Source organism: Saccostrea echinata, unplaced genomic scaffold, assembly GCF_033153115.1.
Source record: "Saccostrea echinata isolate AGI-Se365-2 ecotype Australia unplaced genomic scaffold, CSIRO_AGI_Sech_v1 ptg000015l, whole genome shotgun sequence".
NCBI lineage: Eukaryota > Metazoa > Mollusca > Bivalvia > Ostreida > Ostreidae > Saccostrea > Saccostrea echinata.
In genome coordinates, this window is record NW_026889764.1 from 13267501 (window position 1) to 13288041 (window position 20541).

General features: G+C 32.2%; 1 protein-coding gene across 2 annotated transcripts in view; it reads right to left on the reverse strand.

Moving 5' to 3' along the window:
* The window catches only part of LOC133187549 (uncharacterized protein C12orf56-like), a 26216-nt gene extending 10087 nt beyond the window's left edge, over positions 1–16129 (reverse strand). Inside the window, exons 1-4 of one of the 2 annotated variants that reach the window (XM_061322951.1) lie at positions 15749–16129; positions 13762–14339; positions 9474–9639; positions 2723–2799 (exon numbers count right to left, since the gene is read on the reverse strand). In XM_061322951.1, coding sequence (XP_061178935.1) covers positions 2723–2799; positions 9474–9639; positions 13762–14339; positions 15749–16006 — 1079 coding nt within the window. In that variant the 5' untranslated portion in view covers positions 16007–16129. Of the gene's footprint in view, positions 1–2722; positions 2800–9473; positions 9640–13317; positions 14340–15748 lie in introns of both variants that reach the window. The other variant, XM_061322950.1, reaches the window with a different exon arrangement.
* Between the last annotated feature and the right edge of the window lie 4412 nt (positions 16130–20541).

The window sequence follows — 20541 nt, forward strand, 5'->3', positions numbered from 1 at the left end:
ATCTGTCAAGACATTGTATGAAAGAATTTGTAACATTTTTAAACAAAAAGAGTTTTTTAATTTTTATGCTTCATCCAAAGGATTTTCATATTTACATTTGGTGGATAGTTTTACTTTACAATAATACATTTGTAAACCTTTACACAATTTATAGAACACTCAAATAAGCTACATTATGTGCTCATGATTTGAAAATTGAAAGAGGAAGATATAATGATACCCCAAGGTACCAGTATTGTAGAAAATTTATTTCTGTACCATCGGTGATTTAGAAGATGAATTTCATTGTATACTTTTAAAAATGCCCAAAATAAGAAAATCTGAGATAAAAGTACAAATGTATATCTAAAACTACTACTCTTGTCACCCTTAGGTGTTTATAAATTAGTCCAACTGTTAACTATAATAGTCCAAATAGAAAGCAAATAATATACATAACCTTGGAAAATATATATTCTTTAATTTTGAAGGGAATTTCCAAATGTTGTGATCACCCTTACTTATTATGCTAAATACATGTATGTTGTTCATATGAGATATTGTATTTATGGATATTATTTATACCTAATTGAGATGTACATCTCTATGCTCAATAAAATCTGAAATATGATGTTATAAACTGATATGAAGTGGTTTTTGATGGACATACCCTATGCAAATAGCAGTGTGCAAATAAGTACATGGTGCTCACAGTCAGGTACATATTTTTTTTTTTTTCAAAAGGTAAAGTCATTTCCTATAGAGAAGGCCTTGATAGAGAACAAAATGAAAAGTAGAGTACCCAACAAACTGTTATCAAGTAAAAGAAGTTTAACACATTGGCTTTTCTTTGCATCACACCTTGAGAAAAGGTGTTACATCAACCTCCCCAATATATAAGTAGATTTTTTTTTAATTTGTGCAGATCTGAGGAATGTGAAATGACAGATTTGTGTAGCAACCTTAACACAGTCAGATGGATAAATGGCTTCAGTTAAATAGTGCTCCATCAACCACCCTTGTCACATTTTGTGAATTTAAGGAAGATGTCAACAAAACATACAGCCATGATAGTCTGACACGAACTAGGTACGACAATAAAACCTACCTGTACTTTGGGATTCTGACCGCACAGAAAAATAAAATAATCATAATAATTAAGAACTCTGTTCAGACACACATTTAATTCTATGTAGAGTTTGACGCTTTGCATGTTCTGAGACAAAGTATACGACACAGGCACTTGACGTTTTAAACCTTTCTCTTTATTGATAAAAATATCCCCAAACTATAATATTTTTATCAAGAAAAAAAAAGATTTAAAATGTCAAGTGCTTGTGGTATATGACTACATTGTATAAAGATTTATAATTAAGTACTAGATTTTAATATCAGATCAGAACATAACATGGTGTCGTATTTTTATGCAGTCGAACTCTTCGGTTGTTTTGTTAAGTTGTTTGTAAGCTAACTCTCCATCGTCAAACTTGTTAAAATTTATATTTATCTTAGATTTTCAATACCATATGACCATATCAATCATGATTGTACATACATACAATAAACCTATTTACTGGGTCATCTAAATTATCGTAAAACCATAAATTGTGAAATGTGGCTATATACAGCTGTAGCATCAAGGCATCTGATTTATAGATAAAAACTCATTAAACAAAAAACAAACAAACAAACAAATTAATGATAAGGCACCATGGTAAACTGAACAAAGAAATAAAATCTGACATTTTAAATACAAGATTTCATTGAGTACAGTTTTGTTGAAGCATGCAGCCATTAACACAAAATTTTAATATGCTTAAAAAACAAAAGCATAGCTAGGCTTGACTTTTTTATCATTTACTAAAGGAAACTTTCCAATGTAATGCTGATAAAGATGGCTGGGTTTTTTATTTGATGCATTTGATCAATATCACATTGGTTAATGTGTGTGTTGTGAACAAAGCCCACCCTGTTCATTATATCAAGATTTATTTTCAAATTTTTTAATTTAACTTTCCTTTAACAGTATATTGAACCTTTTAGTTACATACGTCAATAAATTTCTAAATATAAGATGAAAAGTTTACAATTTAATACAATGTAAATTTAATTGAGTTATTTAAATAAACCTGACTGTTCTACATGAAGTACCGCAAAATTTCTAAAGTGGTGACTGCATTTTCAATGAATATAAAATCTGATCAGCTTATTTTAGATCATTCATAAGCATACATAACAACTCATGACTACAAGTCGTAAACATCTTCAGTCATATCACACCACAACCCCCCGTCCAATCAATGTCCCCTTATTCCATGTTTATGCTTGCTCACATGTTAAAATTCAACATTTAAATTTCTTTTATTTCATTGAGAGCTCCAGATCTTTTGACATTTGTATCACAGTCCTTTTAAAACATTCCCATTATTAAACTTGACTACTGTGCAATGTATACAATTTCTCTCATGAATTTCAAAATAATTAAGCATGGTACATGCACGGCACTCTATACTGACTTAGACTATATATGCTAATAAAATGGGTACAAATCTGAAGAAAAAAAATTCAGTATTATGTAAAGACCATTAAATTTAGGATCAATTATAGACCAATAAAAATGTCAAATCTATATGCACAAATATATTTTGAGACATATTAATGCATTTCATTTTCTAACCAAACATTATTTCCAAATAGACTTTGTACTCTCTCTCCCTTTCTCTCTCTCCTGATGATATCATACCTTTGGACAGGACCACTTCTTATCGCACTTGATTTGAAGCTTTTTTCATAATCTAAATCAATGTTAAGGGTGTGTTTCTACAAGAAAAGAAAAGAAAAATCATTCATGTAAAAATATTTTGGTTCTGATCTTTAACAAGGTTTGATAGTGATCAATGGCAAATTAATAATATTAAACTTTGACCTGACATTGATAACTCAACTGAGGCAGAAAAGCTGGAAAACTACAGAAGATGCACATTAAATGTGCATGTAGTAAGACTGCATTATAAAAACCTTTTTTCTCGGACCATTACAAATTTATGTATCATAAATTTTTGTTTTGTGTTGTGTCTCTATTTTTTAGGAACTTAAACATGTTAAAAGTTAATAAAACTTGAATCATAAAACAATCCCAAGATCCTCTTTTTACTTCTGATTTATCAAAAAAGTTTAATAATTTTCATTTGTTCTACATAACGGTAATTATTATACTTTCATATCATTGATATATTTTTTTTTTATTTCAATTACATATGTAAGTCTTTCATAATTAAAAAAACTAGATATATGTCCATAGGACATGAATGCCCCGCCAAGGGTATATTAGTAATGCAACATTTTAACACAAATTGAGAAAAGTGAGGTCAAGGTCAAAGGAAAGGTCAAGGTCAAAAAATATTGCTGCAGTTGAATAGCTCTCATCAGTATGTATCAGCATATGACGTTTGATTCAGAAACTAATTTAAGAAAAGTGAGGTCAAGATCAAAGGAAAGGTCAAGATCAAAAAATGTTGATGTAGTTGAAAAGGTTACATCAGCATGTATTAGCATATGAAGTTTGATGAAAATATTATGAATGGTTTCTTTAAAACTGAGCTAAACACTAATTTAAGAAAAGTGAGGTCAAGGTCAAAGGAAAGGTCAAGGTCAAAAAATATTGATGCAGTTGAATAGCTCTCATCAGTATGTATCAGCATATGAAGTTTGACACTAATTTAAGAAAAGTGAGGTCAAGGTCAAAGGAAAGGTCAAGGTCAAAAAATGTTGATGCAGTTGAAAAGGTTACATCAGTATGTATTAGCATATGAAGATTGATGAAAATATTATGAATGGTTTCTTTAAAACTGAGCTAAACACTTATTTAAGAAAAGTGAGGTCAAGGTCAAAGGAAAGGTCAAGGTCAAAAAATATTGATGCAGTTGAATAGCTCTCATCAGTATGTATCAGCATATGAAGTTTGACACTAATTTAAGAAAAGTGAGGTCAAGGTCAAAGGAAAGGTCAAGGTCAAAAAATGTTGATGCAGCTGAATAGCTCTCATCAGTATGTATCAGCATATGAAGTTTGATAACACTATCTTGAATGGTATCTTTAAAACTGAGCTAAAAACTTATTTAAGAAAGTGAGGTCAAGGTCAAAGGAAAGGTCAAGGTAAAAAATATTGATGCAGTTGAATAGCTCTCATCAGTATGTATCAGCATATGAAGTTTGTTAAAAATATCTTGAATGGTTTCATTAAAACAGAGCTAAACATTAATTTAAGAAAAGTGAGGTCAAGGACAAAAGAAAGGTCAAGGTCAAAAAAATGTTGATGCAATTGAATAGCTTACATCAGTATGTATCAACATATAAAGTTTGATTACACTATCTTGAATGGTATCTTTAAAACTGAGCTAAACACTAATTTAAGAAAAGTGAGGTCAAGGTCAAAGGAAAGGTCAAGGTCAAAAAATGTTGATGCAGTTGCATAGCCCTCATCAATATCTATCAGCATATGAAGTTTGATAAAAATATCTTGGATAGTTTCTTTGAAACTGAGCTTTGAACAGAGCTAAACGCAAAGTGTGACGGAAGGACAGACGGAAGGACGGAAGGATGGAAGGACAGAAGGACGGAAGGATGGAAGGACGGAAGACGGACATGACACACACTATATGCCCCGGCCATATTCATGGCGGGGCATAAAAATGATTTAAATACTTGAGCAAAGCAAATCACAGAACTTTATACACTTATGAAGGAATGTACCGACTGCAAACACCTCTTTTACATGAAATAAACATTATCTTCTGACATTACAAAGCTTTAACCTAATTTAATGTACTTTCAAAAGTCAAAATTTCATTCCCTAACACACATCAACAATTCACCAACAACATCCACTTTAGATAAGCAGTCTTTTACATCATACAAGTGGATCAGTACATTTGTTTTGGAGTACCGTGACGTAAAATTAAAATGATAAATTGTACTGAGCAATAAATTGTGTCTACACTCCTAAATATCAAACAGGATTTGCTTTATCTTGATTATAAACATTTCAATATGGTGTATTCACATAGAACCGTAAAATTTAAATTTCATTTTTCTTTCTTTAAACTCCTAATTGAACAGTCAAACAAGCCACATTTCAAAACTGCTTTGACCGAAACTAATTTTTATTCAGCCAAAAGAGAATTTCTTTTCTGAGACACAGAAAATTTCATTCAGTAAAGTATTAGCTTCCAAACATATACAAGCAGGTCATATGACCAACTTGTTCAAGTTGTCTCGACTTTTTTGTTTGTACATGCAATTGGCTATCTGATAAACACACTTTATAAACCTATCTAATATCTTTAATTCTTTATGACAGGTTTTCTGATTCACCTGGCGACTGTTTCACAAAGAGATATCAATATTTACAAGACATCAGAGATCTTCCGAGTCTCCAAGACGTTATAGGCCACCTGATTTCATGTTCCTTGCAGTCTTTCCAGATTTATATGATCTTGTATCATAGGCGTTGGAACCAAGGGGGCTAGGGGGGCTTAGCCCCCCTCCCACTTTTTTGCAAAGATAGAAATAAATATAGACATTGAAAATTGAGGCTTACCCTTTTTTTGTTGGTTTAGCCCCCCCCCCCCCCCCCCCACTTTCAATTTGCTTCCGATGCCTATATGTGTATAAATGCATTTTTTCTACTTTGACCCTACGATTAACTTAAAGTCAATGACATGTACTTTTCTTTCCAACCATCCCTCAATTACTTTCTGTGTTCCAGTTCAATCAAGCCACTTGATTCAACATCAATACAAAAAAGTCATTATTTTAATGTCTGCTTGAGGAGCATCCCTTTGTTCGCTGTGACACAGCGAAATAATGAAGTGACTATAGACAAATGCCAACACACGGATTATTCAATATATAGATCAAATGCAGTTACTAAAGGAAAAAAATGTAGAATAATTAGAGAAATCAATACTAGGTCACAATAAATGGAACCCCAAATGTCAGCTGACTGGTTGTGATGGAAACCAGTAAACATCTCCATAGCAATAGAGACACAATCTTTATTTGATCTTATTAACACAGAACTGAACATATGTCTTGCAGAAGGACAGTATATTGCTACTTGATTGAGCTGCATGTTTTTATACTCTGACATTAAATATTTTGCTGCTGACAAGGACTGAATGTATTGTCGTATAGTATATACATAATTGATCTGTAAATCCACAATTCAAATTTAAATGATTCTCACAAACAACAATTCATTAAACCACATACACCAAGTCAAAAGTTGCATTAAAATTTTTCAATCATTACAATATTTATGAGAAATGTTAAAAGTGCTTACAGGGAGGTAATTACCCCTAAAGTGTTCTGAATGGTAATGTGATACTATCATTCTTTATATATACTCACACTGACATATTTCTAAAGTACTAAGAATGATGTCAAGGTAATTATTCAAAAAGTACTCTTAATAATGATTTTCCCCCTAATTCATTTGCAGGTTCAACCATTCAAGTCCAATTGACCTTGCTAATACAGTCAAACCTCGTTATCTCGAAGTCAATGGGACCAAGAAAATACTTCGAGATATCTGAGGATTCGAGATATCCAGGGTGAAATACTTAAAGAATAAGCGGTTGGGACTTCCAAATCACTTCGACATATCCATGGTATTCGAGATATCAGTGTTTGAGATATCGAAGTTCAACTGTACTAAAAAGAAACATACAAACAAATCAAAGTACTGTGAGTACTGATAGATGGTGGCATGAATGATTTTGTTTGTTTAACGTCCCTCTCAAGAATTTTTCACTCATATTGAGACATCACTATTGCCGTTGATGGGCTGCAAATTCAGATCTATATTCAGCACTCCAGGCCATTGAGTAGTGAGGGATCTTTTCTGACCAGCACTTACTGCGACACAGGACCTCGGTTTAACTGTCTCCACGTCCCGCAGTGGGATTTGAACCCGCTATGTGAGGATCGACTCCTTCATGTTCGTGACTCTAGAGCAAATGCTAACCACTGCGCCTCACGGCGACTGGCATTGAATGAGATAAAAAATTATAAGAATCTGTAAAATGATATAATGGAAATTACGAAATTTTATTGCAATTTTTCACGATACATGTTTTTAATAAGTAAACTATATTTCCGTACAGTAGTATAATGAGAATTTATTGCATGAAGTTTTCTACATTAGGTTTATTATAAAATAAGGATTGAATAAAAAAAACAAACTATCCTGAAATGCCAGAAACGAAACTTTGATCATTTCAGGGTTTTTTCTATATGTTCTATTGTGGTGTACAGTCATAATTGCAAATTTAAAAATGAAAACATATTTAAGGATGATGGACAGATTGAAATTATGTATTCAAATAATGGATTTTGGGATGTTTTAGTACTTTTCCCCATAAATTAATGCTTAATAAGTGTCAAACCCAGTTTACCCTAAATGTTAAATAATAAGGGAATCAAGGTTCCTAATATACTAATGTCGTGACCGAACATTTCTATTCTAAGATGCATGTTTTACAAAAATGTGTAATGAAATCGTGGTGTTTTGAAGTTAGAAATTTTGACTTTATAATTTCAAATCTTTACTCAGTGATCAGTAATCAAATTTTGCAATCCCCCCCCCCCCCCCCAAGAAAATACGATCAATTTTTCGTAACTTATTGGAAAAGTTTTTAAAATTTTGAGTAGAATTGAACCCACAATATTTTTAAACAAAAACTTACTTTTCATAAAGTATATGGTAAAAAGGGAAATGATGAATCACTTTTGGTCATGTACTGTAGACTGTGCGACATAAATAATATGCAGAAAGATAATGAAATAGACTTTATCCTTGGATTCCCATATTTGCCAAATTCCCTGGCTGTAATCAACTAGCTTATTTCTAAAAGCTTGAAAGACTTTAGGAATTGTACAGAAGTCTTACTTTTTTGTTTGATATATTCTGTTCGAAAAGAAAAAAAAAAGAAGAACAGAGAAACAAAATATTTGTCAGCCTCTATTTCTCCATTGTCTCAAGCCACGGTTCGGAGTCGGCATATAGTTCTCTTCAGAATGGGAGAAGATTGTATATTTTGGCTGTGGTTTGTGATGATGCTATTTCTCATACGTAATCTTAATATGCACTGACCCTGCTTATTGCTGCTAGTCATTGCGCAATACAAAATTTAATTTGTGAACACAAGCAGGAGAAGACTGACCTAAATTAAGCCCACTAAATTCGCAAGAAAATCCTAATATTTCATACACATGTATTTTAGTACCATTTTTCTTACACTTTTTAAAGGGTAAATTTCATTCGAGGCACGATAGAATTTTCAAATACGAATGAAATATATTGTTAACTTTTGTCCGTCACAGTCTTTTTAATTATAACTTTGATAAATTAGCATTCGTTCAGTAGTTTTTGTGTCCGAGATAATTAGGCAATGGCTTAATATTATTTATTTATTTATTTTTTTTTAGATAGAATCATAATAAACTTTGCAAATTTTATGGCATCGTATCTGCTCCAACAACTCTTTTATTAACTGATTATCGATAAGATCTCGTGATCTTTTTTTTTTCTTTCCGAAAATAAATATATATATTTCTAATATTTTATCGTCAGTAGATATTATAAATTCAAACAATCGAAAGACATCGTAAAATTACAGTTAACTTTAAAAGTTTTATTGTATAAAAATTCTACAAAATGTCTCAAATAAAACAGTTATCAAACATGCAATTCCGGAACAAGGAATGTGCAATCCTGGAATCATATTGTACTTTTGGAATTGGAGAAATTTGGATATCAATGCTTTCCTAGCATGAAGTATCTCATAATTAGGGAGTATCAAATTGGGAATGTCTCGTAATTACCGTTTGTCACATACATGTAACTAAGAAACCAACGTGCGTTTGTTTAGCAATTATAATTATTTGATTTCAAAGTTAAAATGTGAAACCATTATTCTCAAATATTTTTTCCTTAAATATTCTGACTATATTAATAAATATTATTTAAATTTTACACTAACACAATGTTAAATTTCTGTAGTTTGCATACGAATATACGAGTCAGTCTGTGTACGAATTAGTTATAGGTCGGCGTAATTTAATGAATATTCAAGAAGCGAGAAATATCGATAACGGCAAATATCAGGAATTAAGCTCTGTGTCCATCAACAAAATGTCTTTGAAATAACTTGAGAGTATTTCTTTACTATGTGCATTTTATTTTCAAACATTGAATCAACCCTATTTTCATTATTTTTACTCTGCAAAAATCGCCGCTAGGGTCCTCATGATTTTACACTGTTGTTATTTATAGCCCAAAAGCAGCAGCAATTAATAGCTGGTGGCTATAAATAGCCACCGTCTAAACACAAAACAAAGCAAACAAAATAGGATCATTAGAAGTACTTTATGAATAATTACCTTGTTATTATTCTTAGCTATAGGGAGAAAATCATGCATAAAGTACTTACAATGAGGTAATTGTTCCATGCACTGCGGATCAGCATCAGCATGGGGGACTGAAGATTTAGGAGGTAAATACTGACTGATGTCTTTTTTCGTTCCTCGGGAGCCAGAAGTGTGTTGACTCTGATGATTGAACTTCCAAAATCGGACACGGAAGCCATACCAAGGTTACTAAAAATAGACAGTCTCAGGTCAAAGCATGTATTTTTGTATGAGGATTATTTATAAACATCTGCAGGTACAATGTATATAACTAAACAGTTTTTTTTAAATACAGGAATAAATAAGGCATTAGCAATAAAATTAAATGGCAAAGTATCACACAATCTAATGACTTACATACTGGTACATTTTGTTATAATTCAATGGTATGTTAAAATTTACTTAAGTATTCCAAACATTTTGGATTAAAATGGAATTTTGAAATAAAATATGAATATATGTATGTACATGTACCAAGTTTAGAGGATATTCATAATACATTCACAAAATGAAGTAAAAATCTGAAGATACAGTATTTGTTTAGAGGTTGGCATAAAATTGATAAACTAAACCAACACAATAAAAGAAATTGATGTTTTCAGTGCCAACACATGCATCAACTCTCTCTCTATCAGTGCTTTCACTGGGGTGATTTGGAAAACTCCATACAAAGTGAATATAAGGTGATCACGTGACCCTAAAACCATGTCACACACAAGTTGACAGTGTTTGAAAGTTAATCCCATGTACATTCAAGACATGTGACCTTCAGCCAAGCATCATTTTATGCCCAACTAAGCCCTTAGAATGAAAATGGACATAATCCTGGTGGCCTGTCACCAATTTATTGGAACCAGGTCAAGTACAAGATATGGCTTCAAGATGAAAGAAACAGTATGGATACATTTGTAGGAGGTCTTGCTCTTGAAAATTACTGCCTTTTTTAATTTTCCATGTGATCCAAGAGTATCTCCATTTTTCAAATGCTGTCATTGAGCCTGCAAGGCTAATCGAACATATGCTCAAAAAAGGTGGGAGAGTTCAGCACTTTTCTTTTAAATGGAACCAACACAGTGTTTTATTTTCCTTATATAACTGGTACCGATAACAGTACCATTCCCAATGCCCAGAAACATTTTAAAATTTTCCCAATTTTGAGACTAAAAATTCCCAATTCAACTGCCCAGCAATAGACTATGATGACATCGTATTTCTTTTTATATGCAACATTGAACAAGTTGACTTACTGTTTCACTTAAATCAAAAGTAGAGATTAGGCGTAATATGGTGGGACCTGTGGTGTAGACAGCATAGTGTCGTACATTTTGACAAATTGAAGCATGAAAATGCGAAAACAAGGGACACTGATACGAAAAACAATAAATACATGTTGTTTATTCTTTAAAACATGGAGTAATAGGTAATGTAGTTGGAATAAATGCAAATACATTTCATTTGTTTAAATGACAGAAAATTCTCCTTTGCTCTGCTTCAATGCTATTTTTCCCAATTGTACCAGTACCGGACCCTTTCCCAATGGGTAGAAAAAAAATTGCTGCAACACTTTCAAAGAACTTTTACTTCACTTTGTTACCATTCACAAGGAATTCATTTCAGGTGAAACAAAAAATTTTCCAACAGTCTCCAAATAATGTGGAACTGAGAATTCATATAATAAATGCAAAAGTGCAGTCTTCGACAAATCCCGGGAGTCCGAAGCCTGGGACCTGGTAAAATTGGAAGCGGGCATATGGAAATTGCATACTTACAAGCCCCAAGGGCATGTAAAATCTGAGGCCTAAGCCTCCGTATTATCAAATTCAATAATGCCAATAACATTAAATGTACTTAAAAGTCTGATTTTTCATCTAAGGTGGAGCACCAAATAAAATTTTAACGATAGTTTATTCTACCATGATTTCCAAGGAACTCTTTTGCAAAGAAGACACAAAAAGTATATACGTTGAAAACAATACGTGACTTCCAAGGAACTCTTTTGCAAAGGAGACACAAAAAGTGTACAGGTTGAAAACAATATTAATGGCGAGACAATAGATCGATAGAAATGATTTCGGATCATTTCCTTGGCATGAAAAGGCAAATAAGAATAAAATTACTTGATAAAATTCTGGGCATGTAAATATTTGTTCAGGCTAGTGTAATAAGTGGTTAAACCTGCCCGAAGGGCATGTACTGAAAAAAAGATTTGGCGAAGATTGAAAGTGGATTTTTAGGGGTAATAACTTTGTTCTTATTTACTTTTAATCAATTCAATTAGATGTACTAATTTCACAAAAGTCTTTCTAGCACACTTAAAAGATATATATATATATATATATATATATATATATATATATATATATATATATATATATATATATAAAATATATATAGAATATATACAATATAGACATCCTATAATTAATATACAAGTGTTAATATATAAGTCTGTCCTCCAAAATCAGATACAACTAATTAAAAGCAGAAAGTAAGCCTGGAAAAACTAGTCATACTACAGCTTTATCATATCATGCATGTAAATACTGGGATTAAAGGTACTAACATTGTACAAATTAGGGAGACCAATATGTTGACGTCGACATTAGGGTTTTTTTTAAGGTCAAAATCAAGGGCCTGGGCCTTTCTATTTGGAAAAAATAGGGACATTTCATTTAAATTGGGAAAAATATAATATTTCATATTTAACATTTTCTACAAAAATTCAAATAGGAATTTTTTTTTTTTTTTTTATTTGCAAGGTATTTATTGTCAGACTTATTTTACATTCAGTCAATCAGATTTTAGAGCATGCATGCCTTTTAGATTTTTTTTTTTTGGAGCACAATTCCTGATATATGTTACTGAGTTCAGATATTTTTTAAACCATATTTGTTTCAATTGTCTTTGGGGAATTTCCTTTTATGAAATTGGGAAAAACACATTCTTTTTACCATTGGGAATGGGGCAAAATATAGGCCCTCTACAACTCCTAAAAATAAAAACCCTGGACATTGTACTAAATTTAATTTAAAAAAAAAAATGCATTCAGCATGTTCAGAGATGAATTCCAGTAAACAATATGATACACTTGAAAATGATGATTTATAATTTTGTTTTGTTTTAGGTAATATTAAGACCTTTTCCAATCGGCAGAGAGGTCAGACAGTTGATTCAACATGTGAGTGTACTTTATATTCCCTCTCTTTAAAAATGTTGAAAAAGATTCGATCACATTTTTTTGTTATACTATCTCTCAAAAATTTTAATATGTGGAGTCATATTGAAAGTGATGTGACTAATCTGACCATGGATGATGGTGTTTTTTTTCTTCCCAGGACAGCTTATCAGATACTGCTTAACATAAGCAGAAAGCTTCTTGTATCATTGATGATGGATCAGGAAAGAATCATTCATCACATGCCACAAACATGATGTAATAAAACTTGTTGCTGATTTTTGAAGACAAATGATGTGAGACTTGAATGGTACATGTATACCTGTATCTTATGTTGACACCGTGTCTTAACTTCAAACAACATAAATCAAAATATAGGTTTCACTCATCACCAGTGTTTCATAAGTTAAAAGTTGGTAACATTTAATAAGAACTGTCAGACAGCTACTATATACTATATACAGAGAAAAAAATTCTTGTTATGACAGACACCAGAAAGTGTTATAAAACAGCAACAGAAAGATGTAGAAAACTTGAGATTAAAATCAACAAATCAAATTTTGAGGGAAATATGGGAAAGAAAACTAGTGATTAGCACAATAAATCAACAGAAATGTCAGTACAAGAGGTGGAAGTGCGCTCAAACACCTGCCCAGTTACTATAGTAACCATGCTACTAGCCTACATCTTACCTGGCACTACGTGTGCCATCAAACTCCTGAGCTGGGGTCCCTGCCCTGGATATGCCTCGAATTGTCGTCACTGATGAACGACGGGAGTTTACTAAAGGTTCCTGTACTAATGATTGCATAGACCCCTTGTGTCCCTGGCTAGCAATATCAGAAGTGACATCAATATTTATCTCAGGTTTCTGAGGGGCACTACCAGTAAAGAACACTTCATCATTGGAAGATTTTCCATTGGTCACAACAGGTTTCTTACCGCTATCCTCTTTAACCATATCATCACGACCACAAGACACACGTGAAGATCGGAAACAATTAAGGCTAAAACAGTTACAGAGCTGGGGTTTTTCTGCTTCAACTTGATCATGAGAAGAATTATTTTGATTACTAACAACATTTAATTTATTTTCAGTGGAAATAGAAGGGGCCCTTGGCTGGGGCCGTACTGACCCAGACTGACTGAGAGTGGTGTCTATTGATTCCCGATGATCCAATGACCTCCTTTGACCTGGTCCTTCCTTGCCTTTGCTTCTTCGAGTTGACTGAAGAATGGACGTGTATGAGGCAGAAAAAACTCCATCTAGGTCATCCATGTCTTCCAGCTGCCCATCCTCCATTTCTTCTTTGAGTGCCTTAAGTACACTGTCTTCCATCCCATCACCTATTCTTTTCTTCTTTTTTAGACTGCTGGTCTTAATTTCTCTACTGCTTGGTTTAAGTCCCTGTGATGAGCTCACAGAACCACGGCTCTCTGGCCTGCTACTGTTTATCTGTAAACTTGATGTGCTTTGTGTTATGTAACCGTAATCTTCAGACCAATTACTTCCTTCTTGAATAGAAATATTTTCCAACGGTGTTGATGCATTTGATCGATCACCATGAAGATCAGATAATGAACCTGTCCTTGGAGATTTTTTCGATTTTCTCAGTGATCGTTTCTTTATTTGATCAGATGTCCAATGAAACACCTGTATGTGTTGAGTATTAGTCCTTTCTTCACCACTCAAGAAATCTGGAAAATCATTAACCTGAAAAAGAAACATACGACATCATAATTACAGACATTAATTTTCAGCATTTTTTCCCTTTTCTTAGACATTCCTTAAGTATATCCACTGAAAAGTTTTAATAATATGTCTTATGAACAAAATTGTAAAGCAATATGAGCTGCAACTTTGATGTCGGAAATTTTTGTTGCAATTTTGAATAATTAACTATTTCAATGAAAGAAAAAAAGAAATTTATAAACTTTTATTTCTTATATTTGCAATGGAAGAACTAATTTAAGCTTTGATTGAGGCAGAATTACATTTATTGTTGTCCAGTACGATATTGATTTGTTATATATACTACGAATGTCAGACACCTGGGCCCAACGACACCTCGGCCCAACTACATCTCGGCCCATTGACACCTCGGCCCTGACGGGTCAGCCTAATATTTGAGACACCTCGGCTCACATAAAAGACATCTCGGCACAAACAAAAATGTATTATTTTGAATATATTTATTCAATATATTCTGAAGCATTTTATTATGATAGGGACTATGCGAGAATTATGCGATGGATTATATTGTTATATATCCATGAAGCGAGAAAAAAAAATAAATGAATAATCTTCCGAGAGTAAATTGACGGTAATTAAAAAAAGATAATCCATTTCAAAGTGCTAATCGTTAAACAAACAAGAAGACGCGGCGCATCCTTTAGAGTCATATGGGGTGATGACAATGAGGAGTTAATTACGAGCAGGATTAAAGCTCCAGATAATAAGCACCGCCTTCAGATTTACCTGGACTGTGTACCCCCGTCAATCAAGTGAACTTAGGTCCATCATTGGGTGCTTGATATTTTTGATAGAAATACATATGTCAACAACTAATACAGATTTCGTTTTAAATTGTTTTAATCATATTTTAAATTTATAAATGCATGTATAGAGATTAGTTTAATGAAATATAAAAAAAAAATTGAAAACCAGTTAGTTTTTTAAAGACCCCCAGAAAATTTTTAAGTGAAAATAAACATTAGATTTTATGCAATTTTTAACATATCCTAACCAAAAAAACTGAAGAATTCTTAACATCATGAAATGAATAAAGTTGCATTGTAATAAGCAACAAAATGAATAAATAAATAGACCTCCCACCTCCCACTCAGTAGATACTTGCTGACATCGTTCAAAAATTCTGAAATTATCTGCTCCTATTCATCGTTTACATATCGTTATTATACATACATATAACAATACAATCACATTTTAATTCATTCCAATAAAAATCCAAATCCTGCTTTGCTCTTTTATAGGTCCCATCTCCGATGATCTACTTATATTTATATATAGAATCATACATATTTTGATGAAGAAAACTCCTGCGATTGATATAACAGAAAAATACAAAGTAAACAAGTGTCAACAATAGACAAAATACATACCAGGTCAACAGATATAATTTCCTTGAGAGGAACCATAACTTGGAGATCTTCCCGGCTTTTAGGCGGGTTCTCCGCCTGATAAATATATTCATCGTCCAGAACACAATATTTGAAGCCCTTATTCTCTTTTTCTGTCACGATGATGCATGCCTCGTATCCCCGCACGCGCTCGAACGCTTCCTCTGGCAAGGTGCGCTTGAGAAAACTCTCCAACTTGCTGTTTTTCTTGAACAAAACATCTGTGTTTCCCCGCGCCATGCATGCTCGTGGTTATTTTCACTGTAGTTTAAACTCTGATGTCAAATAACGACATTAGCTACCTATTACACGTTTACTCATTTCCAAACAATTGACACTGCTACCAAGCACTCCATTGGATTAATTGGTATGCAGGAAGTTTGTGTCAGAGGTCATATGGAGTTAATGTGGTTTTCTAAACAGAAGAGTTCTCTCAGAAGGAAAGATAACTCAAACAGAGCGTCTTGTACTGTCAAAATTTAGAAAATGCAAGTTAATGCTCTTAAAAACCAAATAATTTGATTTGTTATTTTTTTCTCGCTCTAACATTAACACTGATAATTTAAAATTTTTTATTTATAATGAGTATAAACTAGAAATTGATAAAAATTTTCAATATCTTGGAATATATTTTTTCTAGTAACAACTGAGGTACTTTTGATGATGCAAAATCGCATCTGGTACAACAAGCAAGAAAATCTATGTACTATGGTAAATTGTTCTTAGAAAAATCCAGGATATTAAATTAACCTATTGATATGCAATGCAACTATTTTGTTGTATGACATAGAAATATGGGGTTTTGAAAATTGCAACATTTTAGAATTTTTTCTTATGGAATTAAAAAAAAGCTAAAAAGTCTACTCCTCGTTGTATTGTTTATGTAGAGATAGGTACATGTAGAATACCACTTACTATACCAGTAAAATCTAGAATGGCTGGTTTCTGGCTAAGGAAGTTTTGTGTAGAAAAAATAGAAAATTTCCTTCACATTGAACTTACTTTTTTATCAGATTATTTCAAGAGGTTTTTATCGTTCAGAATCAGGGACCTATATACTATATACTATTCATACTTAGTATATAGGTTCCTGTTCAAAATGGCTCGTGGAAATTAAGAATATTTTACATGAATGTAATTTGGATTTAAAGTGGAATGCTCAGCATGTTGATAAATCATGCAAGATAGCGGATATGTTAAGAATACATTAGGAGGTAGTTTTATCCAAGGTTGGAATGTGATTGTAGTAAATTCTCCAAAATTGTGCCTTAATAATATAGTGTGATTTTGGTTTCGAGAATTATCTAAACATGTTACCATCTGATCGTAGATTACATTTGTGTAAATTTCGATGTTTAAATAATAACTTGCCAATTGAATCTGGTAGATTAAACCATTTTATACGTAGTATTGATAGATCTGAGAAGCATTGTATAATTTCTGCAATGATAATGAACTTGGTGAGGAGTTTCATTATTTATTTAGATGCCCTTTTTTGAGAATGAAAGACAGAAATTTATACCCAGCAACATTTATATGAATCCAAACACAATATCTTTTTTATGATTTGATGAATACTTGTAATATTTAAAACTAACAGGTTAAGAAAAGTTTTGTAAAGTTGTTCTTAAATCATTTCGTACCTGAACTTCCTACAACATAAACATTACATGTTTTTTAACAACTGTCGGTACTGTATATTGATCATAGAATTTTTTGTTCCTTATGTTAAATGATCTCGAGTTGATTTGTTTAATTGTTAAATTTCCATTATTTACATTTGCAAATATTTTTCTTAGATGAACCTATTGAAAAGAAAATATGTTCAATTCTGTATGAACTTATTAGGGGGTCAGAGGTCATGGCGTGACCGAATCACACAGCGAGATAATATCTTGTCTACATATTTCTGTCACGGTGACACTGGTTTCGGAACTTCTAGTTCTAAGCCGTTAAAGCGATGAAAAAGATAAAATTATTGAAACATATATGTTTTTTTTCGTTCAACAAATGATCATTAGTTCTTTCTTCGGTGTGAAGAATGTGTTTAATTAGTAAAAAATCACGCTTACCTTTTTAACCCGAATTCCTCTGAAGGTATGTAAACTGAAGACGATACCACCGCTTTTGACTTCATATATTTAGAACTCATACAATAAAAGTAAGATTATTCTCAGTAGCGATCATGGTTTTTTTCATTATGAACAGATATTTCCTGAACTGGACTGCTGAACATCAATGTAAGTATTCAAATCTTGGAGCGAGGCGAACTCTCACGACCAAACAGCTTCTAGGTCATTGCGCGTCACAACATAGCAATACGGCGGGCCGTTCGAGTAATAAATGCAGTTCTTTTCAGAATATTCGTCTCAAATGTAAATAAAAGTAATAAACAACAATGTTAAAAAGTTCACTGGGAAATGAACTTGGTTGGTACGTGATCAAATCTTCTGAGAAGCCCTTCGGGCTTCACAGGATTTGATCACGTGACCAACCAAGTTCATTTCCCAGAGAACTTTTTAACATTGTTGTTTATTTCTTAATTGTGCTAACATACCCATGTTAGGAATTTAGTGACATTAAAAATGTCTCATAGTCGATCTCGTAATCTCTTTAACATCAATGAAATTGGTGCCAGGTTCATTATAATCTTTTATTCTGTTTTTTATATATGTTTACTATACAGATGTTTCGTCGGTGGACTAACATACTCTTTGTTGGGAGCATTCATCATAGGCACTTGATGTTTCATTTTTTTTTCTTCATTAAAAAAAAAAGACTTACATGTAACCCCATACCTATACCTATATGTGGCAGAGTGGATTTGCTTTAAAAAATAATGAATAAAGAATAATTATTTATTATCTCAAATGTTGTTAAATAGTTTTCATTAATCATTCTCATCATTGCACTTTTATCTATTTCACTTGCATGTTACTACTAACTATTCTGGCTGGCTGACCACGTCCACCTTTGACATATGCTGTAAGTACACGTAATTTTATTGGCCAAGGGTTTTGATTATTCAGGGTAGTTTACAGGGTAGCTTCTCGTAATATAATTTCTTTGGTTGAAAGAGAGAACGAGTGAAGTTTTGAAATAAAGTTCATTGTATTTCTGTAAGGTATTATTTTCAGTTATCGGATTGATTGTAAGCAAAGCGAGATGTAGATATTGTAATTTGAAAGTATAATTTTATTATTTTTATGATCAGCCATTGTCTTGAAATTAATTATACGACTGAAACTGTGATTATTGATTATATACATGTAGGTTCAGATTTGTCATTGTGAGAACCCGCAGAATACCTGCATAATCTGCCAAATTCCATAAATTGGTACGCTATGGCAATTACTTTTTGTTTATATGTTTTTAATACATGTATATTCTGATAAATTATTCATGTATTCATCTGAGCACGAATTTTGGTAATTCGTAAGAGTTATTCCCCTTTTTACGCATTCCTTTAAAATTGGTTAAATCTATTTTTAATAAAATCCGTGTCGATCTATGAGGACTGCATATAATTAATTACACTACTCATGTCATTTACTTTTTGTGTTTTATTTCTTATAGGGCCATTTGTTTTCTTTGTTTGATTGATTGATTCCAGTGGAATGGGATCCAATAAATGTACAAACCCTTATACCAACCGTGTTATTCTTCGTCTATATAACACAATCATATTTTTTTCTTTACTGAAAAAAAAAATCAGTAAAGAAAAATATTTAACATCTACTGTCTGTGGTTTTTGTCGACAATTTTTTTTCCATTCAAGGTATGGGGGTAATTTAAAAAAAAAAAAAAGAAGAAAAAAATATGTCAAGAGCCTAGCTGTAATGGCGATATGAGATTCTATGTCTAGATCTTTTACAATTTATTTTCAAACTTTGCACTTTTTGCTCTCCCTTATATTTCTTTTGCTTTCTTATTTATTTTTCCCCTAAGAAAACAAATAAAGAGTACTTTAAAATTACTTTTCATATTTTCTATAAAAAGGGAAAAAAGAAACACAGAAAGAAATGTATTTAAATATACATGTACAACTTATATATTGCCCTATAAGATAAGTGTAAGTAGATAAACTTCATTGACCGGCGCTTAAATTTTGTATTTATTTATTGATTTATTTATTTTTATTAAATGCTTCTTTGTTCATTTAAATAACTCCGATTTTATGCATAACCCGTCTCGATCAATTAAATTATTTAAAGAGAGAGAATGAGTTATAAATACGCAAAATATTACTCATTTTCTGGTTTATTCATCTTTCTAATAACTCTTTTCTTTATACGGATCATGGGGAAATGAACTCAAGGAAAGAGAACTAATAAAAGAGAATTGAAAATACATAATTGTAGAGAAGGTTATAGCGTTCTCTGTCAAAGTGTTCCCTAGAGTAAAACGGCGTCTCTCCAACCTGTACAGTTGGGGAGGGGGGTATAAAGTGAATATAAATACTATACATGTACATGTACGTATGTATTTGTCCACTTATGTATTCACTTACAGTCCTTAACAGAGTAAAACAGGTTAATACACTGGAAAGTTGAAATTAATCGTCTGACACCTGAGTGTAATGGATGTTATCCAGACAGATGACGCAAAATTCATTGAAGCTGAAATAGATAATCTGGCATGTCACCAGTACATATCATTGATAATGAATATCTTTCTCTTTAAAGTGCATGGATTTACATTTTCACTTAAGATATTAAATTTCAAATGAATTCCTAAAACCAAAATTTGTTGCTATAATTAAACTATGCTGTACA